General features: G+C 28.3%; 1 protein-coding gene across 1 annotated transcript in view; it reads right to left on the bottom strand.

Annotated features, from left to right (window-relative positions):
* Positions 1–4,387: 4,387 nt before the first annotated feature.
* The window catches only part of LOC136977973 (para-nitrobenzyl esterase-like), a 59,148-nt gene continuing 44,564 nt past the window's right edge, over positions 4,388–18,971 (bottom strand). The window contains exons 8-9 of the mRNA XM_067273589.1: positions 9,450–9,598; positions 4,388–5,248 (exon numbers count right to left, since the gene is read on the bottom strand). Coding sequence (XP_067129690.1) covers positions 4,943–5,248; positions 9,450–9,598 — 455 coding nt within the window. The 3' untranslated portion in view covers positions 4,388–4,942. The remainder of the gene's footprint in view (positions 5,249–9,449; positions 9,599–18,971) is intronic.

Genomic DNA, 18,971 nt, shown 5'->3' with positions numbered 1-18,971 from the left:
CTGTTATTTAACTCGGAGCAACTGCATAATTTAATAATTAGCTCCGTAACTAAGGATAAAACACAATGTCATTTAAGAAAAACTGTAAACTCGCTGACGAATTAAAAGTAAAATTTGCGTGCTTAACACGTGGTCATGATGAATGAGAAGCACAGATCATTTAGTTTTGGTTGCTCGTTTCACATTTTAAATAACCACATTCATAATGCTGTAAATACCATTAGATATCGATATTAAAAACATAATTTACCAAAATTTGCGAATATTTCATGTTTATATTCAGTAATCAACAGTTGAGTGGTAGTTAAATTAAGCATTTTTCGTATCTAACTAATATTTTTCATTATTCATTCGTTTATGAGGTAGATAAACGAAAAAAATATAATAGAATAAATTTCGAAACGTGTTTAATTACACGAAACATCAGTTTTTACTAAAATTTTCTATAATTACTATTAAAACTTTTGAACAAAAGACAGATTTAAAGAACTAGAAAATAACCTCTGTCCTCTTTTTTAAAGAGAACAGAAGATATTTTCTATCAACAAAAAGAGGACAAATGTCTTCTTTTTGTTGCTGAAAACGATGTAATCTTATACTATTTTTTAATTAAATTAATTAAATTTAAAACTAAACGTATGATAATCCATAATATTATTTATAAAACTTTGTTAGAGTAATTTGAAGCGGATTTTTAGAAAATAAAATATAAGACTTTAAATCCACGCCAATCTCTTATAACCAGTTCTTTTTGTGCTCTCAGAGCGGTAAAGGGCCTAAAACCACAAAAAAACCAGTTCTTATTATAAATTAATTTTGTTTTATTATTAAATAGGAGAATTTAATTAGTTAAAGTTGTATCTAAATATATTTAAAACTTTTAATGATATTTATAAAATTATTTTAAAAAATCGAATATAAGTTAATTTGTATATTTTTATTACGTGTGTCCAAGGTGTGATAAAAATAACAATGGAGCTCGAATCATAAATGTGGGCCTTGTTCTTCACCGAAAGCTATACAAATATATAAAGTAAACAAAAATAAAAATAAATTTATCAAAAGAAACTTTAATTCATGTCATTTTCATATCACGTTTCTTATATTTAGGACCTCTCTGTGTCTAGAGATCGAGTCAAATAGTCCTGTTGGACCCCTCTATCTAGGCCTTTCGATCTCTCATTTTTTAAATTATAATTTTATTGCATAAAATATAAAAATTAATAATTAAAAGTGTCTATTTAAAAGATTATTTAGAGCTTAATTTCTCTAAGGTAAACCAATAATCTATAAGATAAGCTTCCTGAGCTAAGCTAAAAATCTCTAAAATTATTTATAAAAACATTTCAAAATAAAATATAAATAATTTAAACACTAAAACAAACAACTGAAACCCATTTTAAAAATTAAATTTTTATAAATTTTTAAAGAATTTTCCTCTCCTAAATAATCCAAACGGCTTGAACTTAAAGTCAAACATTTAAATGAGTTTAAATTGAGTGTCCGATTCAAAAATTTTATAAAAAAAATATATAAATTATTCTAAATTTTAAAACATTAATTTTATTTATAAATTAATATTTAATACTTTAACATGGAAAAACAAAACATCAAATTCTGTGTTCAGCTGAGGAACATTCTTAAGACATTATCTGAATTGGAAACATTAAATTGAGCTGCGCTCAATTTCACAAAATTCATTCATAATTAATTAAACATACAAATAAATAAGACAAGTGTAGAGTTTATAATTAACTCTTAAATCAATATTTAGGAATGAAAGATGAATTAAAGCTTGAAAAGTTATTAATTAATCTCTAAATGACTTCGACGTATCTTATCAGACTAGACACGATTTTTATTTTATTATCTGACTCCAAACTAAATTAGTGTCTTCATTAATAATTCACATTATCAATATAGTATATTGGCGCTTCTCCTTTATCATTGACACAGTATAGAAACACTATTGTTCACAGTAAAATAAAGAATTAATTAAAAGGTGCGACCTCCAACCCCATTTGGGAATTGCCAACACGTAATTATTTACTGTGTTGTCAACCGTCAGCACCATCCCGCTGGGATTTTCATTTGTTGGTTTAAACTCAGATGCCAAGAGTTTCCTTTTTTTTAAACGATTGTTTCTTGCTTTAAAAGTTTATACAACTTTACTTGAATTTTTTATATTATGAAGGACTTTTTTTAGTTTGTATCTTCCTTAACGCTTATATAATAGATTTGTGTTCGAGTTAAAATGGATTTATGTTATTCTCCCGTTTTATTGGATTAAGAAATATTATAAAATGTTTTTACCAAGTATTAACATAATTTATGTCTTTAGAATTGGGTGTTTTACCGTTTTTTGTGGTTTATAGACCAATTACTAGGTTATAAAATTGTGTTGTTTGATTGTATTTGAGGAAAATAAATTGCACCTTTATATGTAGTTATTAAAGTAAAATTGTGTTTTTAAGTTATTTCGTATTAGTATAGTTTAATGACATTTTGATATTAATATTCTCTTTGAATTTGTTTTGAAAATTGTAACTTCGAATTAATACGAACCCACCAGTGATTGCACACTGACTCTTGGGTTCGCATCTAATTAAAGGACTGACCTCGTGGAATTTTCCGGGTTTTCTTAACGTGTCTAATATCTAAATAGAGGCCAGTTTTCCATAGAAGTCCAACCCAACTGTCTGGCCAAGAGGAGTCTTCAGGGTTTTTTCATGTGTCTAACACCTAAACAGGGCCTGTTTCCCATATAATCCTCCTAGAAGCCTCCCCCGTTTGCAAAGTGCCCTGATGTTGTATTTACTTATCCCGTGAAACAAAAGATGGTTTCTAAGATCATGAGTTTTCATTACGTGTCCCTCCTATCTCCTTGTAGTCATAGCGTTAATTTATATATAAATACGTATTATGTTATACTGTATGTTAACAAATATAAAATAATATAACCGTATCATCCCTTTTAAAATCTTTAATAATACTATTTATAGATTTAATTAATATAAATCACGAAAAAATAGCACGATAAATTTAATTTTTGGCATCTCTAACGTAATAAATGATCCAAAAAATATCTAAAGTATATTTGGCACACTTATTGGAGTTCCTATTAATATTGATAATCGTTCCCACTTATAATTTTAATAAAATGTTCCAACAGCTGTGTAAAAAATGTATGTAGAGATGCTAGAAGTTCTTATTAATAACGCTTTGAATCGATAATTTATATATAAATACATTAAATAACCGATACAGTTCTTACATAAAAACGCCAAATTCTATAATAAATTGCATGACTGGTACAAATTAATATGTTTATTCCACGACTGAGGTGGTTTAGGTTTCAGCTTATCTCTCTGGGGATCCGGGATCGAATTCGAGCGGTCGAAAAACCCCAGGAATTTTTCGGGTGTTTGTTTGTCCCTAGGGCCGGATTTGCACAATAACCTAAATAAGCTGCAGCTTGGAGCCTATCGTTATGAGTCTATAGCTTACGTTCTCACATTTTTACATGTATCTTTATTTGATAAGAAAGGAAAAGTGCTGTTATATGTTATAGCTCAGAAACACAGCAAATCTAACGAATAAATCCATTACAGTCTGTCCTGGAATCGTTGATCCCCCTTCTTTCCCACCCGACCGCCCTATTGTGGGCCTGACTGAACCCATAGTAGGCTTGAATAAAGGTCCTTTTAGTACCCACAGGGCGAAAAGAGTTTTAAAAATCTCTTAAATATGAACTTTATCTAATTTTATAAAAACTTTCTTAAAACACAAAAATTTATAATTAAATTTATAACTAAAACACAAAAACTGTTATAAATAAAAGTTTTTGTGTTGTTTTATACATTTTTAAGCGAAAAAATATAAATTATGAAACTGAAAAAGAAAGAAAGTCTATTAAATTCCTCTTGTTTTCCTTATCTCTTGAAATCCCCAACAGATATAATCCTTGGTCTCCTACACACGAACTTCCTTTTCTAGATCCTATTTAAATCCTCAGTACACAGCGTAAAGCACATCCACTCTCATAGTAATCCTTCTTTCGACCACGTACTTACATAATACATTAAAATTAAAAATTCAGTTAGAATGTTAACAGGAATGTAACCGTTCGTCAAGAAAATGAACTCATTCGCGGGAACTTTGCCAAATTTCTCGAATAAATTTTAAGTTAAAAAGAAATTTTTTATATAAAAAAGCAAAATTTATTTATCTATTTTTATATATATATCAGCAATTTAAATCGTTACATATGATTTGTCAGATGGCAGATATTTTGAGCAAAAAATTTGATGAGACATTTACTTTGCATTTATTTCATTAAAATTAATTTTTTCAAGGGATGATTTATTAATTCTAATCCTATAATTCCTTTATTTATTTTTTTATTGATTTATATAATTCGAAGGTAAAGCATGTACTGGTTGACAAGGCCGTCGAGAGGAGGGAGCTAGAGATTTTTCCCCATTCTCAGAAAAAAAGTGAGGAACCCGTAATAGTTCCTACCCCTATAAATTAACGCTAATTTTTTACCAATATAAAATAAAATCGTCAAGACTGCTTTTTATTAATAAAGAAACATTCTACGCATTTCATTTGTTTAAAAAAATGACAAATAAGGCTCACTAAGGAGCAAAAGGAGCCCGCTTTTTCCCCAAGCCTCATACAAGCTATCGACGGCCTGCTGGTTGATACAATTCACCAGTAAAACAATAAAAAAAACAAGATTTTGACCCAATTATTCGGTTTAAAATCTTTTTTTTTTTTCATTTTAAAACATCGAGTCGGTAGGAGGGAGTCAGAAATATATATTTATATATATATTCTACAAACTTGGATGAATTTATAAACCTCATTCGATACACATGCACGATCATAATCCCAAACACCAATTAAAATGTGTTTTTGTTTTTTTATGTAGAATCAGTTAACTGACCCATGCGTAATCGGTTAATCCTTGAGAAGACCAAAATTTACATTGTCTTCTTTGATAACTTTCAACGTAAGTGATGTTATTTGATATCAGGGCTATGCAATCCGGATAACTGCACCATCCGCTGGTTGCAGTTACTCCTCCACTGCGGACGAATGATGTTACAGCATTTTGGATGGAGTCTCTGAAAGCGTAATCTTCTGCGGTTGGTTCTTTTAAAAAATGCTCCAATTGGTCGAGGAATGCTATCGCTTCCCACATGTGAAAGCTGTAGCGTGAGTTATAATCGTATACCCTCACCTGAAATAGAGAAAAATGTCGTTAACCTTTGCTCTGTTTTTTTTTCTTCCTTCACTAAAGTATAGATAGAAGAGAAACAATAGGAGGTCTGTAGTTAAATATTACAAACATTTCGTTACAATTTCTTATATTCAAGGGGCTGTCGAAAATTACGTAACGCATATATAGAGGGTGGGTATGCAGGAATTGTTATCATGCGTTACAAAGGGGTAGGGTTTTACAGGTAACAAAAGTTTCTAAAATGTCGAGCGAACTGTACCGTTTAAATCACTGCTTTATACGTTAAACGTGTAATTAATAAAATAATGTAACGTACGATATTCCCTTGCTGTGTATTATTTCTTAGTACAATTAAAAAGTGTCGACACGTTACGTATTTTCAGAATGGATATGTGCGCTAGCGTTACTGAGCATCACGGGGATGGAATGACACTTGAAAAGTATAAAAATGAATAGCGTTACGTAATTTAAGGACGATCCCTAGCTTAACCTTTCAGAATTTCAATTATGTTTCCAAGTTTTAAAGTTTTGACAGATAAATTTTCACTTCAAACTTGATATAGCGCCACTATATCGAAGTTAGCATTAAATCGAATGTGATGCTACATAGAAGGAGCAGAAACAATAACAGTTATGTAAAACAACAGAAGTTTGAGTGTTTGAAAGTCACGTGACTTGGTGACGACAAGCCCTTTCGGAATGCAAAATCATACATTTATAAATTCACGGATGGTATTCTTTCATTTAAAATATTCTTAAATGTTGCTTAAAATAAGCAGAAAAATTTAAATAATGTTTTCTTAATAAATAGTAAAATAAATAATTTTAATTAATTGATAAATTGAAATCCGTAAACGTAAAGGATTTCAAGATGATATTTGCATACAAAAATAAATTGGATATTATTAAAATTATACTTTGAAAAATGTAGATTTGAATAAGAATGAAATATATTTTATTTAAAATATTTCATGGTATCAATTACATTTGCGAATATCGAGAGTTTTCATGAATATATTTAGAAACGTCAAACTTCTTAGACGTAAGATCTATACTAGTTTTATGCAAATAATGAATTCCTCTATCGCTCAAAAATCAATAATCAGAGTGAAAATGATTTTTTAAAACATATAAATATTATTTTCTAACGTAATTATTTCTTGCATAATTTTCTGTAAACGTTCTGTCTGTCTAACCGTTTATCTGCAAATAACTTTCCTCGTAATTACTCATTCTGATGTAATTATTTTTAAAATATATTTATTCTATACAAAACTTATTATTTCTCTTTATACATACAGTGAAACCTCGATATAACGCCACCTTTCGCCTCCGAAATTAGCACTAAATCGAACTGAAGGAACTCGAACGACAAGGATTATATAAAACAACGGGATATATCCACAAGTTTGAAAATCGCGAGATTTGGTGATAAAAAATGCCCTTTATGGTGCAGAATCGTATATTTAGTAATTCACAGAGGCCGAAGCAATCACATCGAACATTTATGATGCGTGACTTATGGTGCACCCTGTATACATACACTACATTACTTCGAGTCTCAGAGGCGCTTTTCTCACGTTTCCATTGGAGTGTGTTATAAATTAATCACTATTTATTTTATATCAATTATACTTAATTGAAAATTCCACCCCTTGAACATCATTTACATCCCTCAAAATCCCTTTATAAAAGTGGGGAGTGCGTGCATCACATATATTACAATTAGCCTACATACGCATCACAGCTTTTACATAATTATGTAAATAAATAAGAAAATGCAACGTTCGAATGTAATTTTCTACGCTTTTTGTTTTTATGACGCAATTTTATACATTCCTCTATAAAATTATTTTTTTATACCTTACTCCCGCGTAGCTTTATTTACATATTTTCTACATATAAATGTATGTAGGTGTCTAATTTCTAAAGTTTTGAGGCATTATTATAAGTTTATAAACACGACTGTAAATTAGAGAATTGGGAACATTTAATGTTAAAAAAAATGAGAAAATCTCCATTGTAATCTTAAGTATTACAGAAGCAATTCTTCCGTTACGATCCTACTTTATAAAAGTTACGGTGACAAACGCATTACTTACTTTGACTTCAACGAAATTAATGATTATAAAGTTGGTTAATAAAAGGCATAAATTGTCGATCCCTAAAGCAATAAAAATATAATTACGTATTTATCTAAGTATAGTTAGATATTCTGCGTTCAGTTATTTAACTTGATGACTTGATATTTTATCACAAAGATAAGACTTGAAACATTTTGTATACATTGCAGCCTGTATCTAATGATTCCGGATATAGCAACATTGCTATAAACTCTACTACAGAATTATATTCCGAACAGAGCGTGATTTATCGCTACAGTAGTAGACGGTTCGATAAATTTCTCCCTTTTTTAAAAAAAAGAAAAAAAAACAAAGATCAACGGTTTTGAAAATGGAAGACGTAAGACCTGCGTAAGCAAGAAATCACAATAATGATTTTCATGGAATAAAAAATAGGTTTTGCGATGTGTACTTTATTTATTGGATAGAAATTATAGGTCTATTAACAATGAATTTAAATTGTCTGTAAAGTAAAACCTGTCCGAAACGGAAACTTGTCTAGACGGAAAAATTCTTCGGAAAGCAGTGATTTTTCTGTTAAAAAAACCTGTTTAAAATGAAACCTACCGAACAGGAAGAACATCTAGTATCGTGAAATTCCGGCTTAAACAGGTTTTGCTGTATTCGTATAAAATAAATTACAAAAGCGTATAAAGTATGTGTATGATATTGTTACAGAATTGTATTGCTTCTAAGATATTCACAATTGTATTCGATAATTACAATATAAGAATTATCTGAAAAATTCTTAGAGTAAAGTTTAAGGGGAGAAAGGAAGTTGTAGATATGGCGTTTTTAATGGTAGTAGTGGCATACAAATATGGTCTTATAAGTGTATTTAGTATTCAGTTAGAAAAATATTTGTAGAACTTTTTAAAGTCATTTATTCAATGTCATAAACTATTAGTGTACTGTACAATACACGTAATTAAAGGATGAAGTTTGTCATGGTACACAACAGTCAAAAACTGAACATGTAATTAATGGACGGTCCCTTATATTGTGATTATGCGTTAGAATCTAATCGCAATAAAATTTAATAACTTTCAAAGAATAAAAAATAAATAAATTCTACTAAGTATACATTCTTATAAATGTACTTTTCTTAGTAGACCTTTACCTAATATACTTTAGTGTACTATTAAGTACACTAAAAACACTAAAAATATAACTGGAAAGTACTTATATGTCTGTAAATGTACTTAGTATGCTTTAGTGTACTGTAAAGTATATTTTCCTTGGTTATTCTAAAGAAAATTAAATTTATAATTAATGTAAATTATTATTTATTTGAAAAATATTTTATAACATTCTTTAAATTATTTATATTTATGTAAAATAAGTTGCAAGAGCGTAAAAAAATTGTTTATGTATGTAAGTAAGTAATGGAATAATGTAATAAGTTTTTTATTGAAAAATTGTTTCATTTTGTAAACTTCTAACAGATATAAATAGTGTAGTGAAGCCGATGTTTATATGTAAATAGAATTTTCATTCAATTTTTTAAAAAAGTATAGAAAAATACAAGTTTTTACAGAATAAATCTCCTAGTTGTACAGCTTACTGACTGCAGTCACATGACTTGAGGGACAATTGAAATTCTGATTTATCTTCTTTAAGAAAATGAATATCTTTTTTCCCCTCATACTAGAAAAGAACCTAACAATAAAAGACATATGAGTCTTGAAGAAACATTTTTTTTTATAAAGGGGGGATAAGATTTAGAAATCGTTGTTTCAACTATAAACGATCGGTCTTGGTAAAAGTTTTAGAAAAGATGGCAAAGGTCCAAACATATCAGGTGCAAAAATGACAGAATGATGAAAGGTTTGTCTATTTTTAGTAACGGTAAAGTTTTAAATTATTGAATCCTATTAAAAAAATCCCTAAAAAATACCTTAAACTTTAGCGAACTCACATAACGTTAGCCCCTTTTTGCACCACCTGTGGGAACCATTAAGTGAATTTTTACGATTATAAAGATGTAAGCGTTGCAGAGTTCAGTATTAAAATTCAGAAAAGAAAGAAGAAAGAAAATAGCGAGAGGAGTTTTAATAATTTAAAAAAACTGTACTTACTGGTTTGGATGGAATGGACGTCACTATGTAACGATGTATGGGAGATTGAAACGATTTAGCAAGCATCGATGCCAAGTCTTTAACAGGGCACGTCTGTCTCAAATCGGTAACCATTGTAGTATACAAACGTTCGGGAGTATATAATTCATCTGTAATTTACAAAGAAATTGTTTTATTTTAAAGCGTTGCTATCAATATCCATTATTAAACACTTAATATAAATGTATGTTCGTTGTTAAGAAAAAAGCTGGCAATAGTTCTTGTACCACTTTCTTGGCACTCGAACAGGAGGAACGGAGATTTGGGGTTGAGTAAATTTTTAAAAATCTGTAAATGCCAACAACATTTGTTTTTAATGAACCAAAAAACTCGTACGTGTAAAATTTTTATTAATTCTGACCCCACTCCAGATATGACTCCTACCCCTCTAACTTCCCTCCTCGTTGACTTATAATCGCCAAATTGTAATAGCATCAATGGCCATATATAATAATATACCTGTAAAATTTCAAATTTTTTGATGAGTAGGACCCTCAGATATTAAGCAAAATGCAGGTCAACAAACTCTCAACATACACACCTATACATATATATAAAATCTTTTTACTCAAGTCGTTTATCTCTATTTCCACAGAAACTGTTTACAATTTTACAAGAATTACCTGCACATTGTATAACAAATACTCTAATTTAAAAAAGTAAAATCAAATTTAATCATTAATAATTAAATATCCCGTTCTAAAATAAAAATAACAACATTTATCTACACGAAAATAGGATGTTTTAAGTGGATTTTTATCTAGAAACTGTAATTTTAGTGTTTGTTTACTGAATATAACACAGTTGACGGATCAAAGTAAATAAATTGTGTATTATCCTTCTAAGATTGAATCCGGAAAATTTAATCTCAAGAGAATTTGATCTATTGCTAAAAGTATAATAATCATTAGATTTATTTTCCTGAAAATCTTAAAATAAAAGACTTAAAATTTTATAAAAAAGAAAAAAAAAATATCACTATAAAACTGAAATCCCATCATTTGTTCTACTCTTCTTCAAAAGTTAAATCTGGTAAACAGGTTTTTATTGTATAAATAATGCTTTTTAGTATTAAACAGTATCGCTAAAATTGCGTACAGACAGATGGGATGGATATCTTCTGCGAGCAGATTATAGTTTAACTAGGATTGTTGGATCTTCTGCCTGACTGCATGGAGTGCTTTATATCTAGGAAATGATGGGAGTTGAAGTGGGATAGCTACAAGTAAGTTAAGTAACAAAACTAGTGATAAAATGGCAGTTGGAAATAAAAGTTTTGAACTCGATAGAAAATTATAAGTCTCTTTATATAAGCTGTCTATTTTTTTTTGTTTATAGGCCTATAATTTTTTTTTAGAGACTCTATCCAAAATGGGCAATTACACATAGAAGAAAACACCAACCAATTGATTGTTTTTCTTCTCTGTTTTTATGGTAATTTAATTTTATTAAATTCGTAAAAATTTAAGTACTGAAACAGTAATAATTTATATATGATTATTATGGTTTATAAAATTCAAAATCGATTTTTTTATATCAGATCCTAAAAACACACACACATATATAGTAAAATAAATATATAGACGTTTTGTAAATTTAATGTTGTCAAATTTTTATTTGATTTAAATCAGCGGTTTTTGAGTAAACAACATGAAAATTGAAATAAAAATACGAAAATGTTATTATATACAAAGGGTATATTATATGCTGATATATGCAGATATATACATATATGAGTATAGGACACAAACAAATCATAGACATACAACAAGCATACAGACTATGCATATGCCTACACATTTATTACACATCCGCACACACATACATATTTTTGTATCGTACAGTACATATATATTCGTATGATTACATGAAAATATACTTTGCTTCTAACATTATCTGAAAATGGGTAAAAGCCATGGATCGCGGGTTCATGCCTGACCTTGTTTAACACTTAAAAAGGGTCGGTTTCCTATAAAAAGTCCTTCAGAGCAGCACCCTATTAACAAATCGCCTAAGTATTACGTTGCTTTATTTATCAATCCAATGCAGGTGAGTCCGAGTTCGATTTTCGTTCGCTGCGAACTCCATCTTCTTTCCAGATTAATCTCGTTTTAAATAGAATAACGGTTAATCTGAAACTCTTATTACGTGTACATTATTATATACAATAGACGGTAAAGTATTTACAAACAACTAAACAATTGATATTTTACAATTACACGAAGAGTCATTTCTTAAATAAAGGAGTAATATAACTTATTTTAAAACTTGGCATCGTGAGATCACAGTACTGTAATCAATAAGAGACATAATATTCGACGATGCGAGATTTTACAATCCAGCTTTACTGCTACATTTCCTTCTCGTTTGAGAAAATATCAACAAAAAATATCGAACTAAATCCATTCTACTGTAATAACTGCTTTGTTACAATTCTTGTGTTCAATATCTGATAATATGCGACATTTTATTGTAGATATTGTATTATTAATAATTAATTAAATGATCTCAGCATCATTGCGTTAAAACATATTTATCTGGCATTAGAAAGGTACAAATTAAATTTTAAATTTAATTTATTGAGATGCTAAATACAAATACAAACAAGGGCATTGTACATTCCTACAGAAGGATGTAGAATTTTTTAGTCCTTTTAGAAAAATAAAAGTAGAAAAATCAAGGTTTAATTTATAATAATAAATAAATAGATATTAGCTAATTAAGTTGATTAACATTGCCGTTTAATAATTATGGAATTCAAGATTTTTGTCTTGTAAATATAATTTTTATCTGTAATGTTTTTAATTAATTTTTAGTAGTTATACGATTCTTTTTTATCAATACAAAGCACTAGCAAGTACTGTACCTGGTGATTGTAATTAAAGTACCTCTATTCAACGCTGTCTAGAAAAATATTTAACAATCCAAATGCAATCTAATCTGGTATAGTGGCATTTCAAAACACGCGAAAGACATTTCTGTAAAGAAAAAAAAGTATTATTAAAACTCACCGCTGTGGCACTTTTGGTGCTGCAAGCAACAAATATTTTGTACTTTAGCGATATAGAGGATACTGCTCCACGTGGTATGCCCTTTTAAACACACTTTTTAAGTGTCTTCAACCAAAAATCATATAGAGTAATACTCAAAGCGCCAAATGTGCCATAGTGGTAAGTTTTCGTACTAATGTTTTTACGGAAATGTCTTCCGCAAGTCATGAAATGTCGATTAAAAGCATTATAAGAATCAATTGTAGAAAAAATATTATTAATATAAAATATTACAGACAATAGTTATGTTTATCAGACAAAATCCATTGGTATTCAGTAGACAAATAAATTCACCAGACAATAAATAATTTACTATAAAAAATAATGTATTTGCTAGAAAAAATACGCAATTTTTCTCCAAAGAAGTATTTTCTCTAGTAAATTCTATTATTAATGTATCTATTTAGCATATTAATGTATAAATATAGTAAAATTATACAGTACACTTCTTTGAAATAATATATGAAGTCAAACTTCTAAACAACGGCCATGATGGGAAGAGAAATAGTGGCCGTTGTATGGAGGTCATTTTCTATGCATTTCGAAGAAAAATGCTCCTAAAAAAGTGCCCATTGTCTCTATGTAAGGATTTTGAAATGCATTATTATTGTTTTATCTTATATAGACTGCAAGAAACTTATGTACAGCTAAACCTATTCAAAATGAAGCTTAATAAAACGAAAATCTGCCTAATGAAAAAAAATTCTTCGAAACGGAACAATTTTCTGCGTTAAAAAAAGACATGTTTAAAACGAAAACATATCGAACCGGAAAAAATATATGGTACCGTGCGAGACCGGTTTACATATGCTTTACTGTAAATATTTTCATTTACCCGAATTATTGTACCTACAAAAAGGACACCCTACAAAACGAAAAATTTCGGCCGATACCGCTGCTTTCCGTTTTAGACAGGTTTTATTGTATTTACTAATAGATTATTTTGTGTCTTTCTTAATAACTTTAGGCAAATATCAATGTTAAAGTTTATGCTCTAAATCCATCCATAAACTATCATCAAAATTAATTAATTATATTTTTGGTAATCCCCTGTTTAACCTACAAATAGAGTCGAACCTCCTATAACGGCCACCTCAGCGACCATTTTTTTTCAAATTATTCTTTCTTAACAAAATATATGCAAAATAACCTTCAAACAACGGCTATTTTTTATCTTTTCTATCAGTGACCGTTGTTCAGAGGTTCGTATTAGAGAAAGCATTACGAATTGATTGTAAATCTCATTTACATCATTTTATATTATTTCAATCTGACTAAATATATTTAATAATATTATTATTCTCTTCATTGAGGATACTTAACTTAATTCTGAGATAATAAATTGATTTAATTTATTTTCTAGATTATTTTAAGAATTTAGTAAAATTAATCAAATAAAACTCAAATTATTATTAAATCCTGTAGATTCTATATTAGAAACTATAGTTTGCCTTCGTTACTTCATTGCTAAATTATTAATTAATTAAATAAATAAATAATAAAAATTTAAAACCCATTAAACGTAATTAAATTTAGTAAATTTTAATACAGTAATACATTAAATAATAAAGTCAAACCTCTGAATAACGGCCACTGACGCGAACATAAAATAATGGTCGTTGTTTAGAGGTTATTTTTTGTGTATTTCAAAAAAGAAACATTCCTGAAAAAATGATTGCTGTTTAATGGTGGCCGTTATTGGAGGTTCGATTGCATAAATTCCTATTTAGCAATATTTTGTTTTGCTTAATATAAATTTTTATAAATTATATTATTATAAAGTGAGCTCTAAATAAATATAATAATTGTACAGGACAATAGAAGTGATTGTTAAACAGATTTAATCGTTCATATCATTCAAGAAAAACATAAATTAACTTCATCTTATGTTGCTTAAATATATACAGTCGTATCTCTCGATTTAACACCGCCATTCCCTGAAATTGGCACTAAATCGAGTATGGCGTTAAACTAAAGTACTGTACCTCAAACAACAAGTATTATATACAGTCGAACCTGCAAAAACGACAATTCTTTATGTTACCGTCAGTGGCCGTTGTCAGAGCTCTGTCTGTATATTAATAATGTCTGCACACGAATTTGAGTTTGAAAGTCGTGATTTAGTGATGATAATGTCTTTAACAATCCAAAATTATGTACAGTACATTTAGTGATACACATCAGATGTCGAAGTATTCGTTGTTTTAAGAGAGTGGTATTGTTTATAAGGACGCTATACCGAGGTTTGACTTTATATTTCATTATTTAAATATATATATATTAATTTGTGTATATGTTATTTATGTTATGTATATTATATATCTTAATAAAAGATATATTTGGGTGAGCTATTTGTATAGCAAAAAGGCGAAAGGCCTAGATAGAATAAACTAAGAAGGCAAGTTATCTTAAGTTTCTTGCACAGAAGGGCACCAAATTTATTTTATATAATAACACGGTGTAAAATAATATAAATCATTGTTTTTATTAAACAAACATATTTTACTTCTTATTTGATTTTATCTATATGATTTTATGAGGGGTAGAGCTTCACGTGGACTCTATCACACTTCATTAGCGTCTGAAAATCAATATATAATTTCTTAATGTTATGATTTTAAGCTTATTGCAAGCCAATAAATTAACAATTTTTTAACATATAAATAAAATAAATAAGAATTTATGGTTGGATAATATTCCAAACATTTTAATCATGTTTTAAATATTTTTCTGCACTATTTATCACGTATTTTTCATAAATTTCTGTTATTGTTAGTTGAATATTTCCATTTTGAACGTTTAGAAAACGATAAATACACGCTTCATAAATCATAATTTATTTGCAAAAGAGATTAGAAAATATAAAAGACTTTCAAAAACATGAATGGAGTCGACTGCTGTTACTGAAAATCTTCTATATTTTGTAATCACTTTTGCAAATAAATTATGATTTATGATTTATAAATCTACACAATTATTATTAATTTCTTACATTTTATTTCGAAATCTATTTGCATCAATCCATTTCAATTTATTTAGTATCGTAATAAGCTCTTATAAAATACTAAAGACGACACATGAAAATTTATGTCAATAAAAATAAATTTAAAAAAAATGCAAAAAATAAAAATAAAATTTTAAAAACTTCCAATGTTTGAGAGAAACTATTTAAATTTTTGTTTTTATTAATGCACAGAGTATCATAATGAAAGAGCTCAAATACATGCTATTCTGAGCATGCTGTTTCTATTTCCTGTAAAAACTTTTTATTTTAGAATTCATCCACTAGGGTAAAATTAGCGCTGTTGCCTCTTGAATACGCACATTATATAGGTTTTATAAAGAATTTCGATTACAAAAGGAGTCGCAAAACGAGCAGGTGACTTATTGCAGTTTTTAGAGAATGGAATAAAACCAAATCTTTGATGTAATTACCAATTTTAGACCTCACGTATGTAATCGCACATGTAATTAAAACAAAATTATTGCACTTTGTTTATTAACTCCCAAAATTAGTTAGAAAACGTACGTAATACACATATTAAGAAGTAAGCAGCGCTAAATTTCACTCTAGCAGCTAAATTTAGAAGTAAATTTTTTCCAAAAATCGAAACTTCATACTCATGACAGTATGGACACCAAATTTGATTGAAGTTAACCCAATAGTTCTCTCTACAGAGAAATCTAAACACATACTCTTTACTTATGTATTTTTATAAAGGAAGTTTTAATTCTAATTAATAAAAACTAATGAGTTTATATTAACATACTTTATAAAGTAAATTAATTAATTAATTAATAAAATGGAAAATTATTAAATATTTTATATGATCTTTCCAACTTAACAGAACTTGGAAGATTTATGATAGAACTAAATGATGAAACTGAAAGAAAGAGATTAAGAAATGTCTAGAAATAAGTAAGTAATAGAACATAATTCAGATTATTGACTGAGTAAGGACCAAGAGGTAGGATATAAGACAGATTGTTGTCTGAGATGAGTTAAGTAGACAGAACTAATGTTGTAGAATAATGATATGTTATCCATCTCTTTGTACTATTGTTTATATCAGATTCCAATCTCTCAACGATCTAGAAATTAATATATCCAACAATTAATTAAAATAACTTTTAATTCCATAAATATTTTATAATACCAAAACTTTAACAATTCGGTTATCCAATGGCATAATTATGCAAAATATCAACTCTGTAGTTATAAATCTGAGTTAGGATAACAATACCCGTTACTATTTATAGCATGGAAGAGAGTAGAGTACTGTTTACTTAATATGTGATTCAGCCACTAAACAAATCTATTTCTCTTAACAGACTCTCATTGGGCAGACAGATGCAACTGTGCAAACATGAACGTGGACTGAAGTGGAGTGCCACACATCCTACGACAAGTACTAGTCAATATGAAATATAAAAAAAAAAAAAACATGGTGCAAAAATCCAATCTGAGAATATTAAGAAAACTTTTCCTTCCGGCTAACTTTATCATTTTCCACTTCAAATATATTTTAAGTTTACTTTCGAATGAATCAGTATATATCATTTACAATATATTCTACCCACGATTTTGTGTTTCTTTCGGGTAAAAAAAAAAAAATATATATATATATATACACTAAATAAGAATTTTTGAGAGAGTAAAAGGAAGAAAACAACATGTTTCATTGCAGGATTTCGAAATATATTCAACTCACGAAATTAATGTCTACTAGTTCATTTCGAGTTTTAAACTTTGTTTCACTTGTTTCTGAATGAAACCATTAGTTACGGAATTGATGTTCTTTCCTTTACTTTAAAAGAATATTTGTTTGAGTTTTCTGTAGTAAATGCAAAGTTGCAAAGTCTAGTTTCCTCCCGGATCTTCCGATATTAGGAGAATTATCGGGTTTCCAAAGAATCGAAATTGGAAAGTTAGTTGAGATGATGGTCAGGCAAAGATCTGTGAGATGCACTTAGATGATTGAGATTTACTTTTTTTTTTCTTCTACAGAATAATTCCTTTCCAGATTTTTTTTCTTTAAAATTTTATATCAATACAATTGAGTTATAAGTGTAAAAATAATAAGAAAAATTCTATATAATTAAAATTTTATAAGAAAAATTTATCTTTTGTTTCTATTTAAAATATTTATCATTTAATTCAGAGATTCCCAATTTTTTTCCTTCTCCTCCGAAATTAGATTTAATTTGTCGACGTCTTTCTATATTTATATACAAAATAATAAATTACAAATTAAATAAAAATGAAACGAAAAAAACGAATTAATAATACTTTTCTACTAATTAAACATAAACACAATTTTAAGTTTTGTAAATAAAATTTAAAGATATATTTTTTTATACTTTTTAAACTCAGTCGAACCTCTAACAATGGACACCTCTAAATGGTGGCCCTATTAGAAACTGTTCCTTTTATATGCATATAAAATAATCTCCAAACAACGGCCAATTTGGACAAAAGCATTTTTTGTTCTCGTCAGTGGCCGTTATACAGAGGTTTGACTGTATAATAAAAATAAATTTATCCACTGACTTCCTATTTATCGATCTGTAGATAAATCGATCGATCCCTGGGGGGTTGCTAGAGACCAATTTGAAGCCCCTTATATAGTTTGCGATCTCAATTCGAAAATTATTTAATAACGTAGAAAATAAATATTTTATTATCATTTTTTGTGTAGGTGCTTAAAATTAAAATTCTTCGTGGATATATCTTCTTACATTTAATGCAGATTGCTTATTTTTTAAAATTATAATTGCTTAAATATGTGCCTACAAATAAAAAAAGAAAGAATTATCGATATTTTTGTAAGTTTAAGTAGTAAATTTACTTTTAAAAAAACGTAAAGGATTTGTAACAGATTGGAGATAAATGTCATCAGTCTCTTAAACTTGGAAATGAGATTAAAGATACGATTGCTTAAGTATTCAATATCGATATATATATATATATACGTCTATCAACATAAAAATCACAGAAAAATAAAAAAATACACGTTTCTTTTTATATCTTTACAAATATAAAAGTATTTTTTAATTTTTCTTCACGAAAATTTTTATCATTTTTAACTGTACTGTACATTGTACAGTACATTTGTTCGTTTCTGTATTCGCTCATCCCTGGCCGAGTGAATAAAAGCACTAAACACTAGTAATTCGACGCGGGTTCGAATTATTAGTGTTTATTGGAATTTTCTGCGTGTTCTTTACGAGTCTATCACCTAAAGAGGGGCCAGTTTCTCATAAGAAGTGCACGTTGCCTTATCCCATCAGACTTAATCAAACCGACCTTTAATTAACTTAATTATTTCTTACAGATTTTTATACCCCATAAAAACTATTTTTAATGAAAACAAAAATTATTGTAGCATCATCACAATGCCGGTCTACAATTTTTATTTATTTAATTTATAAT

The sequence above is a fragment of the Centruroides vittatus genome, unplaced genomic scaffold (genome assembly GCF_030686945.1).
Source record: "Centruroides vittatus isolate TY-2023 unplaced genomic scaffold, ASM3068694v2 contig_484, whole genome shotgun sequence".
In the NCBI taxonomy this organism is placed as follows: Eukaryota; Metazoa; Arthropoda; class Arachnida; order Scorpiones; family Buthidae; genus Centruroides; species Centruroides vittatus.
Note: the sequence above shows the minus strand (reverse complement) of the source record. Positions and strands in the feature narration are given on the sequence as shown.